The sequence below is a fragment of the Aethalodelphis obliquidens genome, unplaced genomic scaffold (assembly GCF_003676395.1).
Source record: "Aethalodelphis obliquidens isolate GAN/ISIS:26980383/991018 unplaced genomic scaffold, ASM367639v1 scaffold11, whole genome shotgun sequence".
Lineage (NCBI taxonomy): Eukaryota > Metazoa > Chordata > Mammalia > Artiodactyla > Delphinidae > Aethalodelphis > Aethalodelphis obliquidens.
Genome location: NW_020837955.1, coordinates 21,042,705 through 21,059,559, shown reverse-complemented (window position 1 = coordinate 21,059,559; position 16,855 = coordinate 21,042,705). Strand labels below are relative to the sequence as shown.

At 49.2% G+C, this 16,855-nt stretch overlaps 2 protein-coding genes across 4 annotated transcripts in view; one reads left to right on the top strand and one right to left on the bottom strand.

Moving 5' to 3' along the window:
- The window catches only part of COL17A1 (collagen type XVII alpha 1 chain), a 51,911-nt gene extending 42,349 nt beyond the window's left edge, over nt 1-9,562 (top strand). For both annotated transcript variants that reach the window (XM_027112520.1, XM_027112519.1), the window contains 20 exons: nt 696-749; nt 869-910; nt 1,073-1,126; nt 1,596-1,655; nt 1,970-1,996; nt 2,322-2,354; nt 2,435-2,509; nt 2,817-2,867; nt 3,339-3,464; nt 3,970-4,107; nt 4,437-4,505; nt 4,838-4,978; nt 5,474-5,563; nt 5,664-5,774; nt 6,258-6,404; nt 6,687-7,031; nt 7,518-7,655; nt 7,899-7,961; nt 8,117-8,197; nt 8,558-9,562. In XM_027112520.1, the coding sequence (XP_026968321.1) occupies nt 696-749; nt 869-910; nt 1,073-1,126; nt 1,596-1,655; nt 1,970-1,996; nt 2,322-2,354; nt 2,435-2,509; nt 2,817-2,867; nt 3,339-3,464; nt 3,970-4,107; nt 4,437-4,505; nt 4,838-4,978; nt 5,474-5,563; nt 5,664-5,774; nt 6,258-6,404; nt 6,687-7,031; nt 7,518-7,655; nt 7,899-7,961; nt 8,117-8,197; nt 8,558-8,610 (1,898 nt within the window). In that variant the 3' untranslated portion in view covers nt 8,611-9,562. The remainder of the gene's footprint in view (nt 1-695; nt 750-868; nt 911-1,072; nt 1,127-1,595; nt 1,656-1,969; nt 1,997-2,321; nt 2,355-2,434; nt 2,510-2,816; nt 2,868-3,338; nt 3,465-3,969; nt 4,108-4,436; nt 4,506-4,837; nt 4,979-5,473; nt 5,564-5,663; nt 5,775-6,257; nt 6,405-6,686; nt 7,032-7,517; nt 7,656-7,898; nt 7,962-8,116; nt 8,198-8,557) is intronic.
- A 956-nt stretch (nt 9,563-10,518) lies between these two features.
- The window catches only part of SLK (STE20 like kinase), a 56,900-nt gene continuing 50,563 nt past the window's right edge, over nt 10,519-16,855 (bottom strand). For both annotated transcript variants that reach the window (XM_027112521.1, XM_027112522.1), the window contains one exon: nt 10,519-14,196. In XM_027112521.1, coding sequence (XP_026968322.1) covers nt 14,050-14,196 — 147 coding nt within the window. In that variant the 3' untranslated portion in view covers nt 10,519-14,049. The remainder of the gene's footprint in view (nt 14,197-16,855) is intronic.

The window sequence follows — 16,855 nt, the reverse complement described above, 5'->3', positions numbered from 1 at the left end:
GGATGAGTCACAGGGGATGGCACAGCTGTCAGAGAGGCTCTCCGGATTCCAGGAGGCCTCTGAACCCAGCCCTGTGAGTGTGACTGGAGGAGTCCTGAATCCCCCACACCATGAACAACGACGAGGGTCCCTGGGTTCTCAGCCATAGGCCCGGCCTAGGAGCGCTGACTCCTGGGTCCTCCGGTTCCCAGAGTCCTTTAAAGAACCCAGGCAGAGATGCCGCTGGGCCTCCCACCTGAACAGCAAAGACAACGCCAGCCCTGGTCTAACAGTCACCACGTGCCAGGCGCTCTGCCTTGTCGTCCCACCGAGTCTGCACAAGGCCCTTGTGATGTAGGTCTTGGGCCTCTGGTTTACAGTGGAGGAAGCTGAGGCTGAAAGGTCAAGAACTTGCCCACAAGCTGGCAGTGATGAGGCAGGATTTGAACTCAGGCTGTCTGACACCGAAGCCATGCTCTTAATCATCACTGCACACCCCCATCAGCCACCAGGGAGCTCGACTCAGCCCTGCCCTGCCTCTGAGCAAAAGGCATCTCTAGCAGAGGGGGTCTTGGAGGGTCCTGTGCCACGACCCATGACCCATGGCCTGGTGTGTGGGTGTGAACACAAGCACCGAGGATCCTGGTGAGGGGTGAGGCTGGCGGAGAGCAGCCTCGTGACAGCTTTTGCTCATTTCTGGTTTCTCCTTTCCACAGAGGGTCTTGATTTACGAGGTCCCCAAGGCCCACCTGGACCACCTGGGCCACCAGGTGAGCACCTCAGGGATCTTTGGAAGGTGGGGAATCTTGGGGGCAGGGGGCTCAAGGCACTTAGTGAGGAAGCCAAGATCCTGGGTTCAGCATTGCCTCTTCCTCACCCTCTTCTACAGGACCATCCATTCCAGGACCCCCAGGACCCCGAGGCCCAGCAGGTGAGAGCTAAGCAATGGGAGATGAGAGACGATGGGACCCAGAGCCCAGGCTTCTTCTGGGCCGGCTCTTAGGAAAGAGCTTCTCTGTCACTTCTGCTCCTGGGCAGAGTGTTCCTGGCCCACCTCTTGGCATTAATAGGTCTTGGGTGCTCTCTTACCTAGGGGAAGGCTTGCCAGGCCCACCAGGCCCACCAGGATCTCTCCTGACCAGCTCAGGTAATGCTGGGGAGTCAAGTCGCTCCTGTTCTCTACCTCAGCCCCAGCCCCAGCCCATGCCATGGTCATGGGCACACAGCCTTTCTGACCTACTCACCATGCTTTCTCCTTCTGACTTTCCACCGTGAGTGTGTTTGCATAAACTCCATGCTACCTGCTGTGTGGAGAGAAGGTAACTGATGCCAACCCAGCCACCCTGAGAATCCCTGGTTGCCCAGCCTGGGGGAGATCTGCCTTTGGGAAGCTTCTGGGCCAACTGGGGAGACCTAGTTCCTGTCCTCAGGGAGCCCAGCTCTGATAAAGTAGGTAGGACACATGCTCATGAAATGAGATAAATGCTGACAGTATAACATAGAAACATATGGAAATAACTTTAGAACATTCTTTAGCCCAGAACTTGTCTCTAGTAGAAAATTCATCCATCCATCCATCTATCGTCCACACTCAAAACTATTTCCTTCCTCTACAGAGACCTTCTTCTCTGGCCCTCCAGGCCCACCTGGCCCCCCAGGCCCCAAGGGAGAGCAAGGTGAGCACCGTGTCTTAGGGAGCGCAGGAGCCTGTGTGAACCCCAGCTGACCCCAGCTGACCCAGCTGGTGGCCGGGAGAGTTCTGATGAGGCTGGATGAGCAGGCCTTCACCCTCCTGCCCTATCCCATTAGGGGCTCAGCAGCCTGCAGCAGGGCGTGGGGCGGGGGGTCGGAAGCTCTGTCAAGAAGCCTTGTCCTTGTCCTGATGGGAGGAGAGGCACGAGGGGCCCTGGAGCCCCGACTCCTTCCCCACGGGCCCCTTGCAGTCACAGCATCTGGGTGGGACCTGTCTCATGACTGTCTTCTCCTCCAGGTGCCCCAGGCCCCCGAGGACACCAAGGTAAATAGAACTGGCATCAAACAAACCTGGGGTAGGGGTGGGAGTGGCAAAGGCTGACCTTCCAAGATCCCTGAGCTTCTTGAGTTTGGTCCAGATGAGGGTAGATCAGAGTGTGTCTCTGATGGTTGAGAACTTACATGTGTGCGTGCGTGCGTATGTGTGTGCGTGTGTCTGTCTGCGGCAGCTCTAGATACCACCCAAGGGCCGGTGCTGCCCCAGCCATTGAATCTTGGGGAGCCTCGGGAGGGAGGTGGTGTCTTGGGCTGGGGCACGGGGAGAAGGAGGCTGGCACAGCTGACTGTTCCCTCTCTGCTGTGTCCCTCAGGCGAGCGAGGCCTCCCAGGGTTCTCAGCCTCAGGTAAGTGCTGAGCCCCCTGCTGCCGGCTCTGCCGGAGCCTCTCCCCACCTGGCTGACTGCCCTGTGTTGTTGGCCTCCAGGCTCCAGTTCTCTCGGACTCAACCTACAAGGACCGCCAGGCCCACCCGGCCCTCAGGGACCCAAGGGTGACAGAGGTCAGTGAAGGCGGGGAGGAGTGGGAGCAAGGCTGGCTCCCAGAGCCCGAATAGAGGGCAGCGAGTACTTGCTGATGCTACAGACTTGGAAGGAAGAAGAGGCTGAAGAGAGGAGAGCCTGGAGGGAGAAAGGGACGGGGGTGGGGATACAGTCTGCCCAGGGAAGCTGTGACACCATTGCAGAAATGAGACTGAGAAACATGGGACAGTTTTTGAGCCACAGCTGACAGTGTGGTTGAACTTGAGGAACCAGGGGAGGCTTCCTGGAGGAGGTGATGCAAACAGAGCTGCTTGTTTTGGATTCCAGGTGATCCCGGAGTCCCAGCGGCTCCCGGCATTCCCAGTGGGCCCTCTCGAGGTAAGAACCAAAGGTGCCCAAGTTCTTCTCTCCTTCTTCAAGCGAGGCTGATCGTGCCAGTGAGGATGTTAATTAACTAATTCATTCACTTATCCATGATTCAGTGTTGATGAGATACTCTCTCCACGTGCTGGGATCTCTGAACTGCCTTTAAGGAGGTTACAAGTTAGCGGGGGTGGGAGGGAAGGATGCCTGCATGATAAAGATGACTAGCAACGCCGATGATGAATGACGGCGAGAACAGAGCCTGGGAGCTAGGGGTTCAGGGGCGAGGGAGGCCATGTGGGCGGTGAGCAGGTTGCCGAAGAAAAGGGAGGGCTCGGCCTGGGAAAGCTCCTAGGAGCTCTTTGCCACTGTCTTAGTTCTCCTACTGAGAAAGAATCTCCCTCCTCAGACTGTAAAAGCATTGCCTGGGCTCCCTTGTTGGACCCCAGGGTGGAGAGACCAACTCAGAGGCTTTCTCTCCTGCAGGGGGATCGTCATCGAGCACCATGTTCACGCAGGGCCCACCAGGCCCACCAGGGCCCCCCGGGCCTCCAGGCTCCATCAGCAGCTCCGGCCTGGAGATTCAGCAGTACATCTCTGACTACATGCAGAGTGAGTGCCCGGTGCCTGAATGGGGCAGTGTGTGTGTGTGTGTGTGTGTGTGTGTGTGTCTGTGCGTGTGTGTCCACGTATTGATACATAGACTTGTCCTCACCCCAGCAGAGGCTCGTACACCCACATGCTCATCCACATGCACGTGCGCGCGCGCACACACACACACACACACTTTCATACTGGTGTGCACTCCCCCAACCTCATCCATGTGCTGTGGAGGTGACGGTGTGATTTCCACACATGTGGGCACCAGAGCTTTGTCAAATGGGTGGCTGACTGGAGTCTTGTTACTCTACAGCCATGGAGATCCACCTGGCCCAGCACAGAGTCTGCCTCAGTTTCTCCATCTATAGCAAGGGGAGTCTAGGCTCCCTGCTGGCCCTGCCTTGGCCCCTGTGTGGGATGGGTGTGTGCATTTCATCAAGTACTTCAGGTCACCTCTGTGGGGAGGACACGCCCTCTTGGGGACAAGCCTGACTTTGCTTTATTTCTTTGTTGGCAGGTGACAGTATCAGGTCTTATCTATCTGGAGTTCAGGGTCCCCCAGGCCCACCTGGTCCCCCCGGGCCTGTCACCACCATCACGGGTGAGACTTTCAACTACTCAGAGCTGGCCAGCCTCGTCGTGAGCTACTTACAGAGTAAGCCTCTCCCCAGCCCCTGTAATGACAACTTCCTCCCAAGGTCCACGGTTATTCCTGGAGTCTCGTCTCTTAATTTGCTGTTTGCTTTGCCCTTTTTCTGAATGTGATGTTCAATGCTGAATTCACGGTAATCAGGCCGCCGAATCTAGCTTCAAAAAAGGTTTGTTCAGATTAAGAAATATAGACATTATAAATAGCCTGCTAACACCCCCGTGCATTCATTGCCCCCAAACGGAAACAGCTGGTTGACCAGGTCTGTGATTCTGGAGTAATGAGTGCGTTGCTTCAGTACCAGCTAAGCGGGTAACCGGTTTCCTTCCCCACAGCTTCGGGGTACAGCATCAGCACGTCCTCCACCTCCATCTCCTCTGAAGACATCCTGGCTGTGCTCCAGCGTGAGTCGGCTGTGGTGGGCTAGAGGGTGGGGTGCCTTCCCTCTCTCCTGGCTGCACTTGTCAGGCACACTTGGCGGTCCCTTGGGACAAGGAGCCACTCCCTCCTCGCTCCCAGCAGCCACTCCCTCCTCCCTCCCAGCAGCCAGCTGGAAAGGGGGCATCAGCTCTCCCCTCTAAGGCCAGGCAACCGGGCAGGAGCCCCTTCAGCTCCCGGAAGCTTGTTGATGTCCCCCTGGGGGTCTGAGAACCCCCAGTTCACACGTCACTCGGGCCAGTCTGTGGGGAGGTTAGGCTGGACGTGTGGTCCATACCGGCGCCTCCTCTCCTTTCAGGGGATGACGTGCGTCAATATCTACGGCAGTACCTGATGGGCCCTCGGGGTCCCCCAGGGCCACCAGGAGCCAGTGGAGGTTGGTCCCTCCAGTCTTTGGACTACGCAGAGCTGAGCAGCCGCGTCCTCAGCTACATGTCCAGTGAGTGTCCGCCTCCGTGGCGGGGCAGGCAGCGGGCGGGACACCCCGGAAATGGCCCCCTGGCCCTCTCCCGCCAGGCTGCACCCAACCCAGAGGGAGCGGGGGCGCTTCAGAGCTGTTCAAACCTGTGGCCCCAGAGCAGGTCACGGAGCTGGGCGAGGGAGGCCAGGATGAGTGTCCCGGGCACCGTCCTGCACACGACTCACATGCACACTTCTCTATGCACACACGCACACACCCAGCAGAAGGAGGGCTGTGGGCACTTCTGACCTGCACTCGTCCCCGGCCCTGGGGCCTCTCCTCCGTGGCGCCGTCACCCAGGGTCTCGCATCCGCGTTACCCTCTGCCGGTCTCTTCCCGCTGCCCCTCTCGCCCCTATCCCAGCCTCCGCTTCTGTTCAGGTTGCTTCTGTCTGGCTTCCTCTCTGACACGGTGTTTCCATCTGCCCTTCCCTGTCTGATCTGCATCCATCGCAACTTCGGATTTGTTCCTCAGGCTCCGGAGTCAGCATTGGGCTTCCTGGCCCCCCAGGGCCCCCAGGCTTGCCGGGAACATCCTACGAGGAGCTCCTCTCCTTGCTCCAAGGTACGGCCGAGCAGGGCCATCTGACCGAGTGCTTTGGGGTGGACGGCAGAGCTCCTTGGCCCAGGCTGTGACCGATCCTTGCTCTTCCTTGGTGTCTCAGGGTCTGAATTCAGAGGCATTGTTGGGCCCCCAGGTCCCCCTGGGCCACCAGGGCTCCCAGGCAGCGCGTGGTCCAGCATCAGCATGGAGGACCTCTCATCCTACCTGCAGAGTAAGGCGTGAGGCAGGCGAGGGCTGCAGCCTGACCTTCAGGGCTCCCGCGGGTCTGAGCCAGGGCAGCCATGGAGGGCTCAGCCCAGGCACCAGTCCTCCTAGAGCGGGTACAGGGCCGGGCTCTGGGGCCCTAGAGGGGGACACACTTGACGTTGAGGTGCTTTCAGCCCTGGCAGGGGGAGAAGTGGGGGGACACCATGCGTCCCAGTCACGAGAGAACTCAGGGGCCAGCGGGTGACCAGGTGCCCAGCCGGGAGCCCCAACTCCCAGCGGCAGAAGGGCTGACGGGAAGGGATATGATTTGGGTTGAATGAGGCCCGGGACTGGGGGTGGAGAGCAGCAGGGAGCAGTCACCCCAGGGGAGGACGGGACACGCGTGTGGGGGCCTCCCTCACTGCCTCCTTCCAGACGGGCCCAGGCTGGGAGTTCCGCGGTCCTGGCAGGGGATCCCTGATCTTTCTTTCTCCTGCCCCCTGCTCAGCTGCTGGCTTGTCATCCATCCCAGGCCCTCCTGGTCCCCCTGGCCCCCCAGGCCCTCGAGGGCCCCCGGGTGTCTCAGGAGCTCTGGTGACATACGCAGCTGAAAACAGCGACAACTTCCGGAGTGAGCTGATCAGCTACCTCACAAGTGCGTGTCCCTGACGTCACTCTCCCTCCTCCATCCCCTCCCAGACCAGGATTCTCCCTGTGAGAGGGGCAGCCAGCGGGGCTTGAAGGGAACTGGAGGCCAAACACATAAGCCGCCCTGGTCGGTTGAGGAAGCCCGGCTTCCTCCCAGCCCACATGCTCCCGCTCGGTGCGAGTTCACATCCTGCTCAGGGGTGCTGAGGCCCTGGGAGAGACACCCCCAAGTCCCACTGCTTTCTCTCCCCCAGACCTGGCTCCCACTAATGCCGCTTCTTGCCCGCAGGCCCTGATGTGCGCAGCTTCATCGTCGGCCCGCCGGGTCCTCCCGGGCCCCAGGGTCCCCCCGGGGACAGCCGCCTGGTGTCCACGGACAGCTCCTACAGCCGGGGCGGCAGCTCCTCTTCTCTCGGTCGGGCCTCTTCCCACAGCTCCTCCACGGGCATAGGAGGAGCAAGCGGAGGCTCCCTGGGCGAAGGGGGAGCCTTTGGCCTGGACATGGGCCGGGGCCGAGGCTATGGGGCAGCGGCAGAAGGCGGCACGTATGGCGGTGACGGTGGTTTCGGGGCCAGCTTTGCTGGAGGTCTGGATTACAACGAGCTGGCCGTTCGGGTGTCTGACAGCTTGCAGCGTAAGTGGAGACACGTAGGCTTCAGCGCTGCGGGGTTACGGGAGCATGTGAGCATCTCCACATCCAGGAGGACAGCAGTTCTGGAATCAGACGGGCAGGGACTGAAGACAAGCTTAGTTCAAGGGGCCCAGTCGGGACTGGAACCTATGCTGCAGGGAACAGAGATGCTGGGGTCTTTGTCCTTTGTTTTCCCAGAAGAGTCTATATGACTATGAAGGTTTCCTGGTGGGGCTGAGGGAAGGCTGTTGACTAAGAAGCCCCTTCCCGGGCGGCTCACCAGCACAGCTATGCAGTAAAAGGCCTGTGAAACAAGCCCACGGAGGCGAGACGTGCCTGTCAACAGGGGAGACTAAGGAGGCTCTTCCCTCGCTGCCGCACAGAAGAGTTTGGGATGGGAGCCAGACAGTCAGAGGGCACCGCGCTCCCACCGTGAGGAGGGTGCCAGGTGACCCCTGCTGGCTGTGCCCACCACTCTGGTTTTTACAGGTCAGGGCCTGCTCCAAGGGATGGCCTACACTGTGCGGGGCCCACCAGGCCGGCCTGGGCCCCAGGGGCCCCCTGGCATCAGCAAAGTCTTCTCCGCCTACAGCAACGTGACCGAGGACCTCATGGACTTCTTCAGAAGTAAGGGCACGCCCCGATTACTTTCCCAACACTTCACTTGCCGTGTAGTCTGCTCCACAGAAACCAGTCTCCCCAGAAACCTTGTTAACACTTGAGATGCTGAAAATCGGATAAATTCTGAACCGTTTTCTTCTTACAAGTCCAAACTCTACCACCACCTGCCTGTGTCAGTCAGAACGAATCACTTTGCTTCCCAAGCTCCAGGACGAGCTCTCGTCTAAGGCCAGTTTTTCCCCCTTGCAGCGTATGGAGCCATCCCAGGACCCCCTGGGCAGAAGGGAGAGATGGGCATCCCTGGCCCCAAAGGTAAGTGGTGGCAGGAAACAGCCACCAGCATCCCGTGTTAACGACTGCCTCTTGTGGGAAGCAGCTCCCTTGCCAGCGCCGTGCTGGGAACGTGTGCGGCTCCTTCAGGCCCTGCACTGTGCCTCGCTTAGCCGTGCCCCCTTCTGTCCTCCTAGGTGAGATGGGCCCTGCTGGGCCACCAGGTCAGCCTGGGCCACCCGGCCCTCGAGGACACAAGGGAGAAAAAGGAGACAAAGGTAAGCCTCACTTGCCACAGTTCCTGGAGTGCTGGGAAGCAGGCCACGTGTTCCAGAGCAAGCCTGAAAATTTTAGGCAAATGCCAGCTACGAAAGGCAGGTACTGGCAACAGCATACTTCGTGTAACTATCAAATGAACAGCCAGGGAGAAAGGAAGAAGAGTGTCAATGCAGGGAGGAAAAGGAGAACCAGGCTGGTAATGAAATAGGGTAATCAATTTCAATCAGTTGACAGTCTTACAGAAGAGTTCATCTTTCAAGCCGGTTTTGTAGTAGTCACAGTTACTGTAATTACCCAAGCGGAAGTCCCCACAGACCACAGGACATTTTTTAACTTCCCATTCATCTTCCAACTTCTAGGTGACCAAGTCTATGCTGGCCGGAGAAGGAGAAGCATCGCCGTCAAGCCATGAGCAACCCTTGGCGGAACAGCCGCCTGGACCAGTTCTTGCAGTGGCTTATGGCGCTTATGTCAAGACCTCTCCAGAGGGTAAAAGCTGGAATCTCACTGTCCTACTGAGGCAGCACAGCAACTAGAACCCTTATCTTAGTCTGGAGCAAAATATATGTATGTAGAATTCAGTCCAAGGTACACAGTCTGAAACAGCTTCACGGGGTAGACCCAACAGCGGCCGCATGCAGTGTGGGAGGATGAAGCTGGCCTCCCTGCTGTCCAGGCCTGAGCTCCTCGGCTTCTTTAACACTGAGTTCAAGCCCCAGCCTAGGAAAGCCAGGTACATAAAGGTTCTTTCAGGAGCCCTTGAGCTTCACCTTAAAAATGAGCCCAGAAAATGGAAGATGGGATGGGGGGGGGGTGCCTTCCTGGGAGCCACTTGATGGGACTGTTCTGGTCAACGCTGCAAGGCTGTGCTCTCACCTCCTCTCTCCTCTCTTCACTCTGCATTCTCTAGTCATAGACAAAACTCTCAGCTGATAAAACTTAAGAAATCCACTTCCCCTGAAGGTGGTGACAGGGTTTCTACTAGTATTTCTCACTATGTATCACATTCCCATTTAGGAAGTTTGACTGCAGCTATGATCTGTCTCCATAGGTCCACGCTAGAGTTGATAGTATGTTACGCTGAACTAGGTTGCAGCCAATAGGAAGAGAAAGGCAGGGGGCAAGGAGGAAAGAAGGGGAGGGGAGGGGAGGGAGAGCAGACTGCCTGACACCGGAAGCCGGCACCCCTGCTCTGCACTTAGGAAACGCATGGGGGACTGGGTGCAGTTGGTTTTATTGCACTTTTCAATGTCTACAAATATTCACGTGGTCTATTAGATGAGTCATTTCAATTGCAAAATTTCCAATTAAAGGGTTTTTTCTTTTTTAATATGCTTAATGTGATCCATCTAACCAAAAAAAAAGAAGGGAGGGGAGGAGGGAAGAAGGAAGGAAGAAAGGAAAGGAGGAAAAGAAAGAGGGAAAGGAAGAAAACATTTTCGGTTAATTAAGTTTGACATTTTACTGTCTAATGAAAACTTATGTGTAATGAATGAACGCATGGTGCCTTTCTCATATGTTAGTTTTACCTAAAGGCTGACTCAATTTGTTTTTGTAATAGTAGCTTTAGAAGCTCAAGTATTATATCCCCTTTAATGATTCTTACCTTGATTAACCAGACTTTTGAGTTTTGTCCTAGTTATGAGATCTGCCTATCCAAGCTATCCCAAAGTCTTCATAGAATCGTATGCCCAAGAGAAATACGGTAAAAGCCCAAACTCGCTAGCTTCTCTGGACAGAACCCAGATATGAGATATGTCCTCAGCTGGATGGCGGTGGATCTTAGCCTCTTTTGTTTCATTAAAAAAAAAAAAAGTCAAGCATGAGCTCCACAGTATGCAATGCTCCTGGATTAGAAAATGACATGCTGTGCCTCCCTCCATCCAAACTGACCACGTGCCAAATGGTCAGCCTAGTATATCTACTGAATCTTGCGTGAATGATGAAAAGAGGTTGTTTTTAGCAGAAGTGACGTCACAGTTTGTGAAATGTTTGGTGAGAAAAATAATCCATTCCAAGCGGAAAAAAGGACATAAAAAAAGGTATATATACATATGTCGATGGAAATATTTTAAGTACCACCCAAAGGTGGGGTTTGGGCAATGAAAGACCAGTTACCAGTCCCAAGTTACCAGTAAAAAGGACCCTCTTGTGTGTGATGACTACAGATGGTCTGGAATGCTAGTAAGTCTGAAGGGTCAGAAGATCTGGAGGACTGCGAGTTTTAAAATATAATTAGGATTTTAAAAAATGCTACAAAATGTTCTCACACAGGACAATCTAGTTTCAAATAGTCCCAATAAAAGACTGCTTCCCAAAGTAGAGTAAGAAATAACTTTATTTTTCATTTGCCAACCCCATGATTGAAAAGACATGTTGCTCCCAAATAGACAAGAGGCATTTTCTGAAACAAAATTCTTTCTGAAAATTTAGCTTGTGAAGTTATTACACTGCAAATCAGAGAAGGATTACAAAAAGCTACAGCCAACATTTAAAACTGGTATCACATTCTACCCCAAGCTTGGTAACAGAAGTTTTAAAGCTGTATCAAAACCATGTCAGCCACAGGATAGCAACAGTAGTGGCATTAACGGTTGTGCCTTCAACTTAAGAAAAGCATTTAAAATATCCCATTTCCTATAAAAGATCATTTCCCAGGAAAGAACTGATTTATTCAACCAGAAGCCTATTAGAACTGGAACTACAGAGCTCGCCGCCTCCGCCTCACAGCTCTACATTTCCCTGTAATCAACAATATCTCTAGCTAATCATTTGACAGAATTTGGCTTCTGAGAAGAGTCTTTGTCATTTAAGCACAGTGTGGAATGGGGAAAAAAGTGTGTAGTTACAAGGGAACTAGGAGACTACAAAAGACAATCACTTCTGAAACTCACTGATGCTCAAGAAATCAGAGACCCTCCATCACAGTGGGTCTCATATGCCTGAGAGCTTTGTGCTTGAGGAAACACTACTTAGAGGTAGCTCTGGTTCTGGTTTATATTTAATTACAATTTGCTGTATCCTGTCACAGGAAAGTTTCAACATTTTCAGCAAGGTATAAGCACTCCAAATTTCCTCCTTACCCACCCTATAGCTTCCCCATAGAAAACGGTAAGAAAAAGCTTAACTGTGAGTCCATATAGTATGGCGGCTAATTCAGCAATTCACACCCGACCATGGATTGACAGGACTAGGAAAGGCAACCTGGTGCAACGAGCTCCATGAGCTAGACCTGCAGAAGCGTGGTGGCCTGGCGTGTCCACAGCACGCAGGGAGAGGAGGGGAGGCTGAGTAATTAGGGGGCACACATGGAGAATTTCTTCTATGCATTTCATAGCACATTCTGCCACAGCAACAAAACCACCAACTCAGGAATGCCTTTGACTGCACTCTTTGATTTCAAAGATGTCTGTGTCCCTCCCCAACCCCCCACCTACACTTCATGCAAGAGAGAAGGCTCACACTTCTGTACGTGAATACAGGGCCTACAGCAAGAAGTGGGCAGGGATGGGTACAAACAGCATGGTCTATACAACAAAATACCTTTTGAAAAGATTTATGTAACTTTAAGTATTAAAATGAAGGTTTTTACCTCTACATGAATATCATTCTGTAGTCCTGCTCCTACATGCACATGGTCTGGTCACTTTTGAAAGAGAACTCGAGCGTGAACAAGGAATCCAAAGGGCAGTTTTACGGGAGATGCAAGAGGTGCTAACAAACTTACCAGCGTGTCAATCGTTCTACTCTGAGCCTCTTTATTCAATACTCTGTCAACTTGAAAGGAAGAAAAAGAACCAAATATTCAGACCAGATTAATTATGTGCCATAAACTATTCAGCACACAGGATATCCTTTAAACGATACTGAAAAAATGTCCACTGCCTGAAGTATTAATTTTTAAAAAGCCAATAAACTGAAAATTTCAAAGGAGAAAGTGGTATGAGAACCTTCTTCCTCTCTCCCTCTTCAAATAAATCATTAAATACACTGGGTAACATTATACTGTCATTTCTATCATAACAATATAAACAATTTCCATCATCACCCTGAACATTACTTTATAAAGATATATATTTTAAAAGTCAAAACATTTTTCAACCCAGCATTTGAGAATAAAGCATTAAAAGAGTTTCGTATACAGTAACACATTCATGTGATAAGTGTATGAATTTACAACCATACATAATATATATATATGTATATATATTTATATAAAAAACAAACTTGGCCAGAAGTTAAGGCTACCTACAAAGTTGTCCAAGTAAATTATGCTTGTCAAAACAATTACAAAATTAAAATCACATGCATTTTTAAATCATCTAAACCACTGAAAAAATAAGGTTCAGCATTCAAAGTTTTCAAATTAACTGCAAGAAAGTGCTACAGATATTTACATTTTCTTAACATGAATCAGTGTTCCCACAAAGTTGCATTTGCATTTTTCACGAGCCTCAAATGTAATATAACTAAAAACTGAAATTTCTACAATTTGGTACCTGGCACTCATGACAGAACAGGCGCACATGGCAGGCAGCAAGCTTCGTCTACAAATGGACTGTCTCACACCCGAAATACGGTTTATAATACTGCTTCGAGCTGACACGTGCTTGAAATTCTAACCCTCAAAAGGGACTAGAGTGGACATTTCATTAATAATTACACGTATCAGCACCCTCATGATAAAGGTTTCAGGCTTTTCCCACTCAAATCAAAGTAAATAATTTAAACATGGAACAAAACAAAACCAAAATATAAATGACTTGATCTCAAAACAACGAAAAGTCATTTCTGATATTTGCCTAAATATTTTAAATTCTTAAAAACTATTCTGAACAAATGCCTCTTTTAAGATTAATTTCATAAAAATATATTCATAAATATAACTCAGAGCCTGCCAGCCTCCAACAGTTTTAAACAGAATTTGCTAAGATGGGAGAATTCATTTAACCAGCTCATGTATTATTTTAGGAAATAAGCTGAGATAGCTATATCCATATTTTTTTTAATTTGGTGAGTTTTACATTTCCAATTTGGACATCTAAAAGCTACCGTTTATTTTTTTCATCTTTCCAACTTTGTACAACATATACTTTAGGATGAAAATTTCTATCAATTGGTAATAGGAGCAAGATTTAAAAAACAATAATGCTTAATGCTAAGGGTGTTTAGTCCCTGTTGAATCAAAAAAGGAAATGCAATTTTAGACTCAACTGAAATTTAGTGTTTTAGGCACTATTTTAATAAAAGTAGCACCCTTAATTATTAGCTCATGTCTAAACAGGTAAGTATTTTAGACAAATTATTGAAATAATTTTTCTCTTTTAAAAGAGTTTGATGCTAACATTTAAAGGTAACAGATTTATTTACTGAATCAATATCATATTTTGAGCAACTCATAGTTTTTTCATGAGAGCTGATTCACCAAAAAATTAATCCAACTCTCTACAGCAGTTTCAACTATAGATTTTAGGCATCATTGAGAAGTTAAGTCAGGAAAAAAGATATTTAGTAATACTTAAGTGACGTAACAGGGTTTTTTTAAATAACTTTAAACATTATCTCTCTACCAGTTTTTCAGGTAACAGTATCTAAACAACACAATTTTTAAGATTATATACAAAAATCACCTTAGGGAATTACTGCAAGATGCTACTTTGCCAGCATGGCCCAGCATCTGTCTTAGTGCCTTTCCCTTTATCTTTGCTAAACAAAACAAACAAAAAAACATCTGGAAGGTGAGGCAGGTGATTGTCTTCGTGAGCTCTCTGATACAGACTATGGCAGAAGATGAAGAGAACAGAATGACATACTTAAGAAGACAAACCCAACCACAGAATGCTTCCCATTGTTACGATCCAGTGGAATGCAAGCTAGGAATAGGATAGAATTTGGAAATCCGGCTCTGTGTTGATGGGTTAAGGCATTCAGACTCCCCGGTCATTTTAAAGAACACTTCCTGTTCCTGTAGTTTCCTAGCAAACTCCTCTTCCAGTGTCTTAAAAAGGAAGGGAAAAAGAAATTATGCACTGGTATTAAAAACAGAATTTACTCTGACAGCCCAGATAAAATTATTTGCCCCAAAGACTTTGTTATCCTAAGGGAGAAGAGACTGCTCAACAGCTAGGACCATAGGCTGTACAGCCAGCCCAGGGTTCAAGTCCTGGCTCAGCCACATGAATGGATAACTTGGGGGTAATTACTTAACTTCTCTATATTACAGAATCATTTCATTCTTCTGCTATGAAACAGCGATAATACCATCTACTTCGACTGGGTTGCTATGAGAGGATTAAATGTGGTAATAAAGTACTGAGCACACACTAGGTACTCAACAGACGGCACCTATTATTAACTATTGATATTAACCGTCTCTTCCACATGGAACTTACCATTTTCTGTTTTTTTATTTTGATTACTGACGTGCATGTCTTTTCTTTCACATTGAACTATAAACTGTTTGAAGCTAACACCTAAACCAGATTCATCTTTACAACCCCACAATATGGAACAAATATAGTAAGTGCTTGATAAATATCTGAGGTATCAATTACTTTGTGGACAAGTGACTCAGGAGAAGTACTGCTGTAAAAATACAAAGTACAGGAAAAGATGGAAGTATAGGAAGGTTTCTCAGAAGAGGAACACCATGAGCTTAGTTTCAAAGGAAAGATAAGAATTTGACAGACAGGATGGGGAAGACACGCCAGACAAAGTGAGCTGAAACAATGCACAGAGGCAGGAAACTGTGGAGTTGCTGTGAGTAACGGTGATTATACCCAGTACTGGAACATGAACCGGGAACAAAGTGGCTGGTGGGAGACGAAGCTAGAAGGGCTGATATGGGCAAAGTGTGGCACTATGAAGGCTTCAAAGTCAAAGTGAGGCGTTTATATTCTACTCTGTTGGAACTGAAGATTTATCAACACCACTATGACAGTAACAGAGATGCTCTTGAGGATGAACACTCTGGTGATGGCAGGCAAGTAGGAGGAAAGGGAACAAGAGACCAGAAGGACCATTAGGACATTACTGAACAATTTTAAGCCAATAGTAGGAAGACAGTAAAGGGAAAGAGAAATATTATGAAATAAGAGTCAAAATTATTTGTCATCTGATTGAATGTGGGGTGTGATGGAAATGAAAGGTAATTCAGGTTTCTAGCCTAGATGTCAGTTAAGAGAACAGAAATGTTAGCAAGAACACCTGATGGTGGGTAGGACTGGAGAGAGGGGGAAAGATGAGATGGAGATGAAAGAAAAAAGGTTTTGAGTTTAGTTTTATCTCCACTGAGTTTACAATCTTTAGTCAACGTTCAACAACATTCAACAGGTATGTACTGATCATTTACAATGTGCAGGAATTGTTCCAGAAGCTGGGTATATATCAGTGAACAACGAGATAATGTCCCCGCTTTCAAGGAGCTTACATTCTGGTGGGAGAAGACACACAATAAAGAAATGTGTCTGGTGGTGATGAATATTATGAAGAAAAACAAAGAAAGGTTGAGGGGATAGAGAGTGTTCGAGGTAGGCATTGAAGCTATATTTTATATACAGTCATCAAAAAAAGAAACCTTTGATGAGATGACAATGGGACAGAATGAATGAAATGAGGAGGAGTGGAACATCCATATGGAAAATGAGAGCTGAAAGCACGAACCGATAATAAAAACAATAAAATAATAACCATAACAACCATTCACTGGATCCTGACCACATCTCAAGTCCTGGGACAAGTACTGTACACGCATCACTTCCGTTAACTGTCTTAACAACCCCAATTAGGGAGGTAGTAACATCCTCATTTTACAAATGAGGAAAACTGGGCTCAGAAGTGTTAAGAGACAAAATTAATCAGTGTCAGCACTGAGATCTGAACCCAGACCTGTATGACTTTATAATTCATGTTCTATACAAGTTTTGGAATTGTCCTTAAACATGCAGCTGAAGCCATGACAATCTACAAGATCATCAAGATAAAGAGCAGAGGTAAGAGTGTAAAACTGGAAAATGTCTACATTTCCGGTGACTAGATGACAAAGAAAGAGCACAGAGAAAGAAGAGAGTATGTCACAAAGGTCAGGTGAGAAGAAAATTTTAAGAAGATTTTTAAGAAGAACAGGTAGATAATGCCACTGGTGACCACTGTCAACCAATTCAACTGGGGAGGAATTTGAGGCGAAAGCTAGACTGCAAAGGGTAAAAGGAGGAACTGGAGAAGGGACTTCTCACTTTCACCCCTCTGTGTACCCTTTGAATGCAGAAACACATGAATGAACTACCTATTCAAAAATGGAACAAAAAACAAAATTCAAGTTAAAAAGCCACACTATTAGCACATGGTAGGTGCTAAATACATATTTCTTTGATTAACCCATTGGGTGAATGGAAGAAAGGAATCACTGAAATGTATAGCAGGCAGGAAGCCCAAGAGAAAATAAAGGTTTAAGTTTGACAGTTGGCAAAGAGAGAGAATCATACAGTAATAGCAAAGGCAGAGTTGAAATGGTTGACCAGTTGGACCAGGCTAGCAGGGAGTCAAGTGCAAACAAAGAAGATAGCTGGCTGGCTGGCTGGCTGGCTGGCTGGCTGGCTGGCTGGCTGGCGCGGTGTAGGAAGCCATCTCTATTTTACTAAATTGTCAATTAACACAGC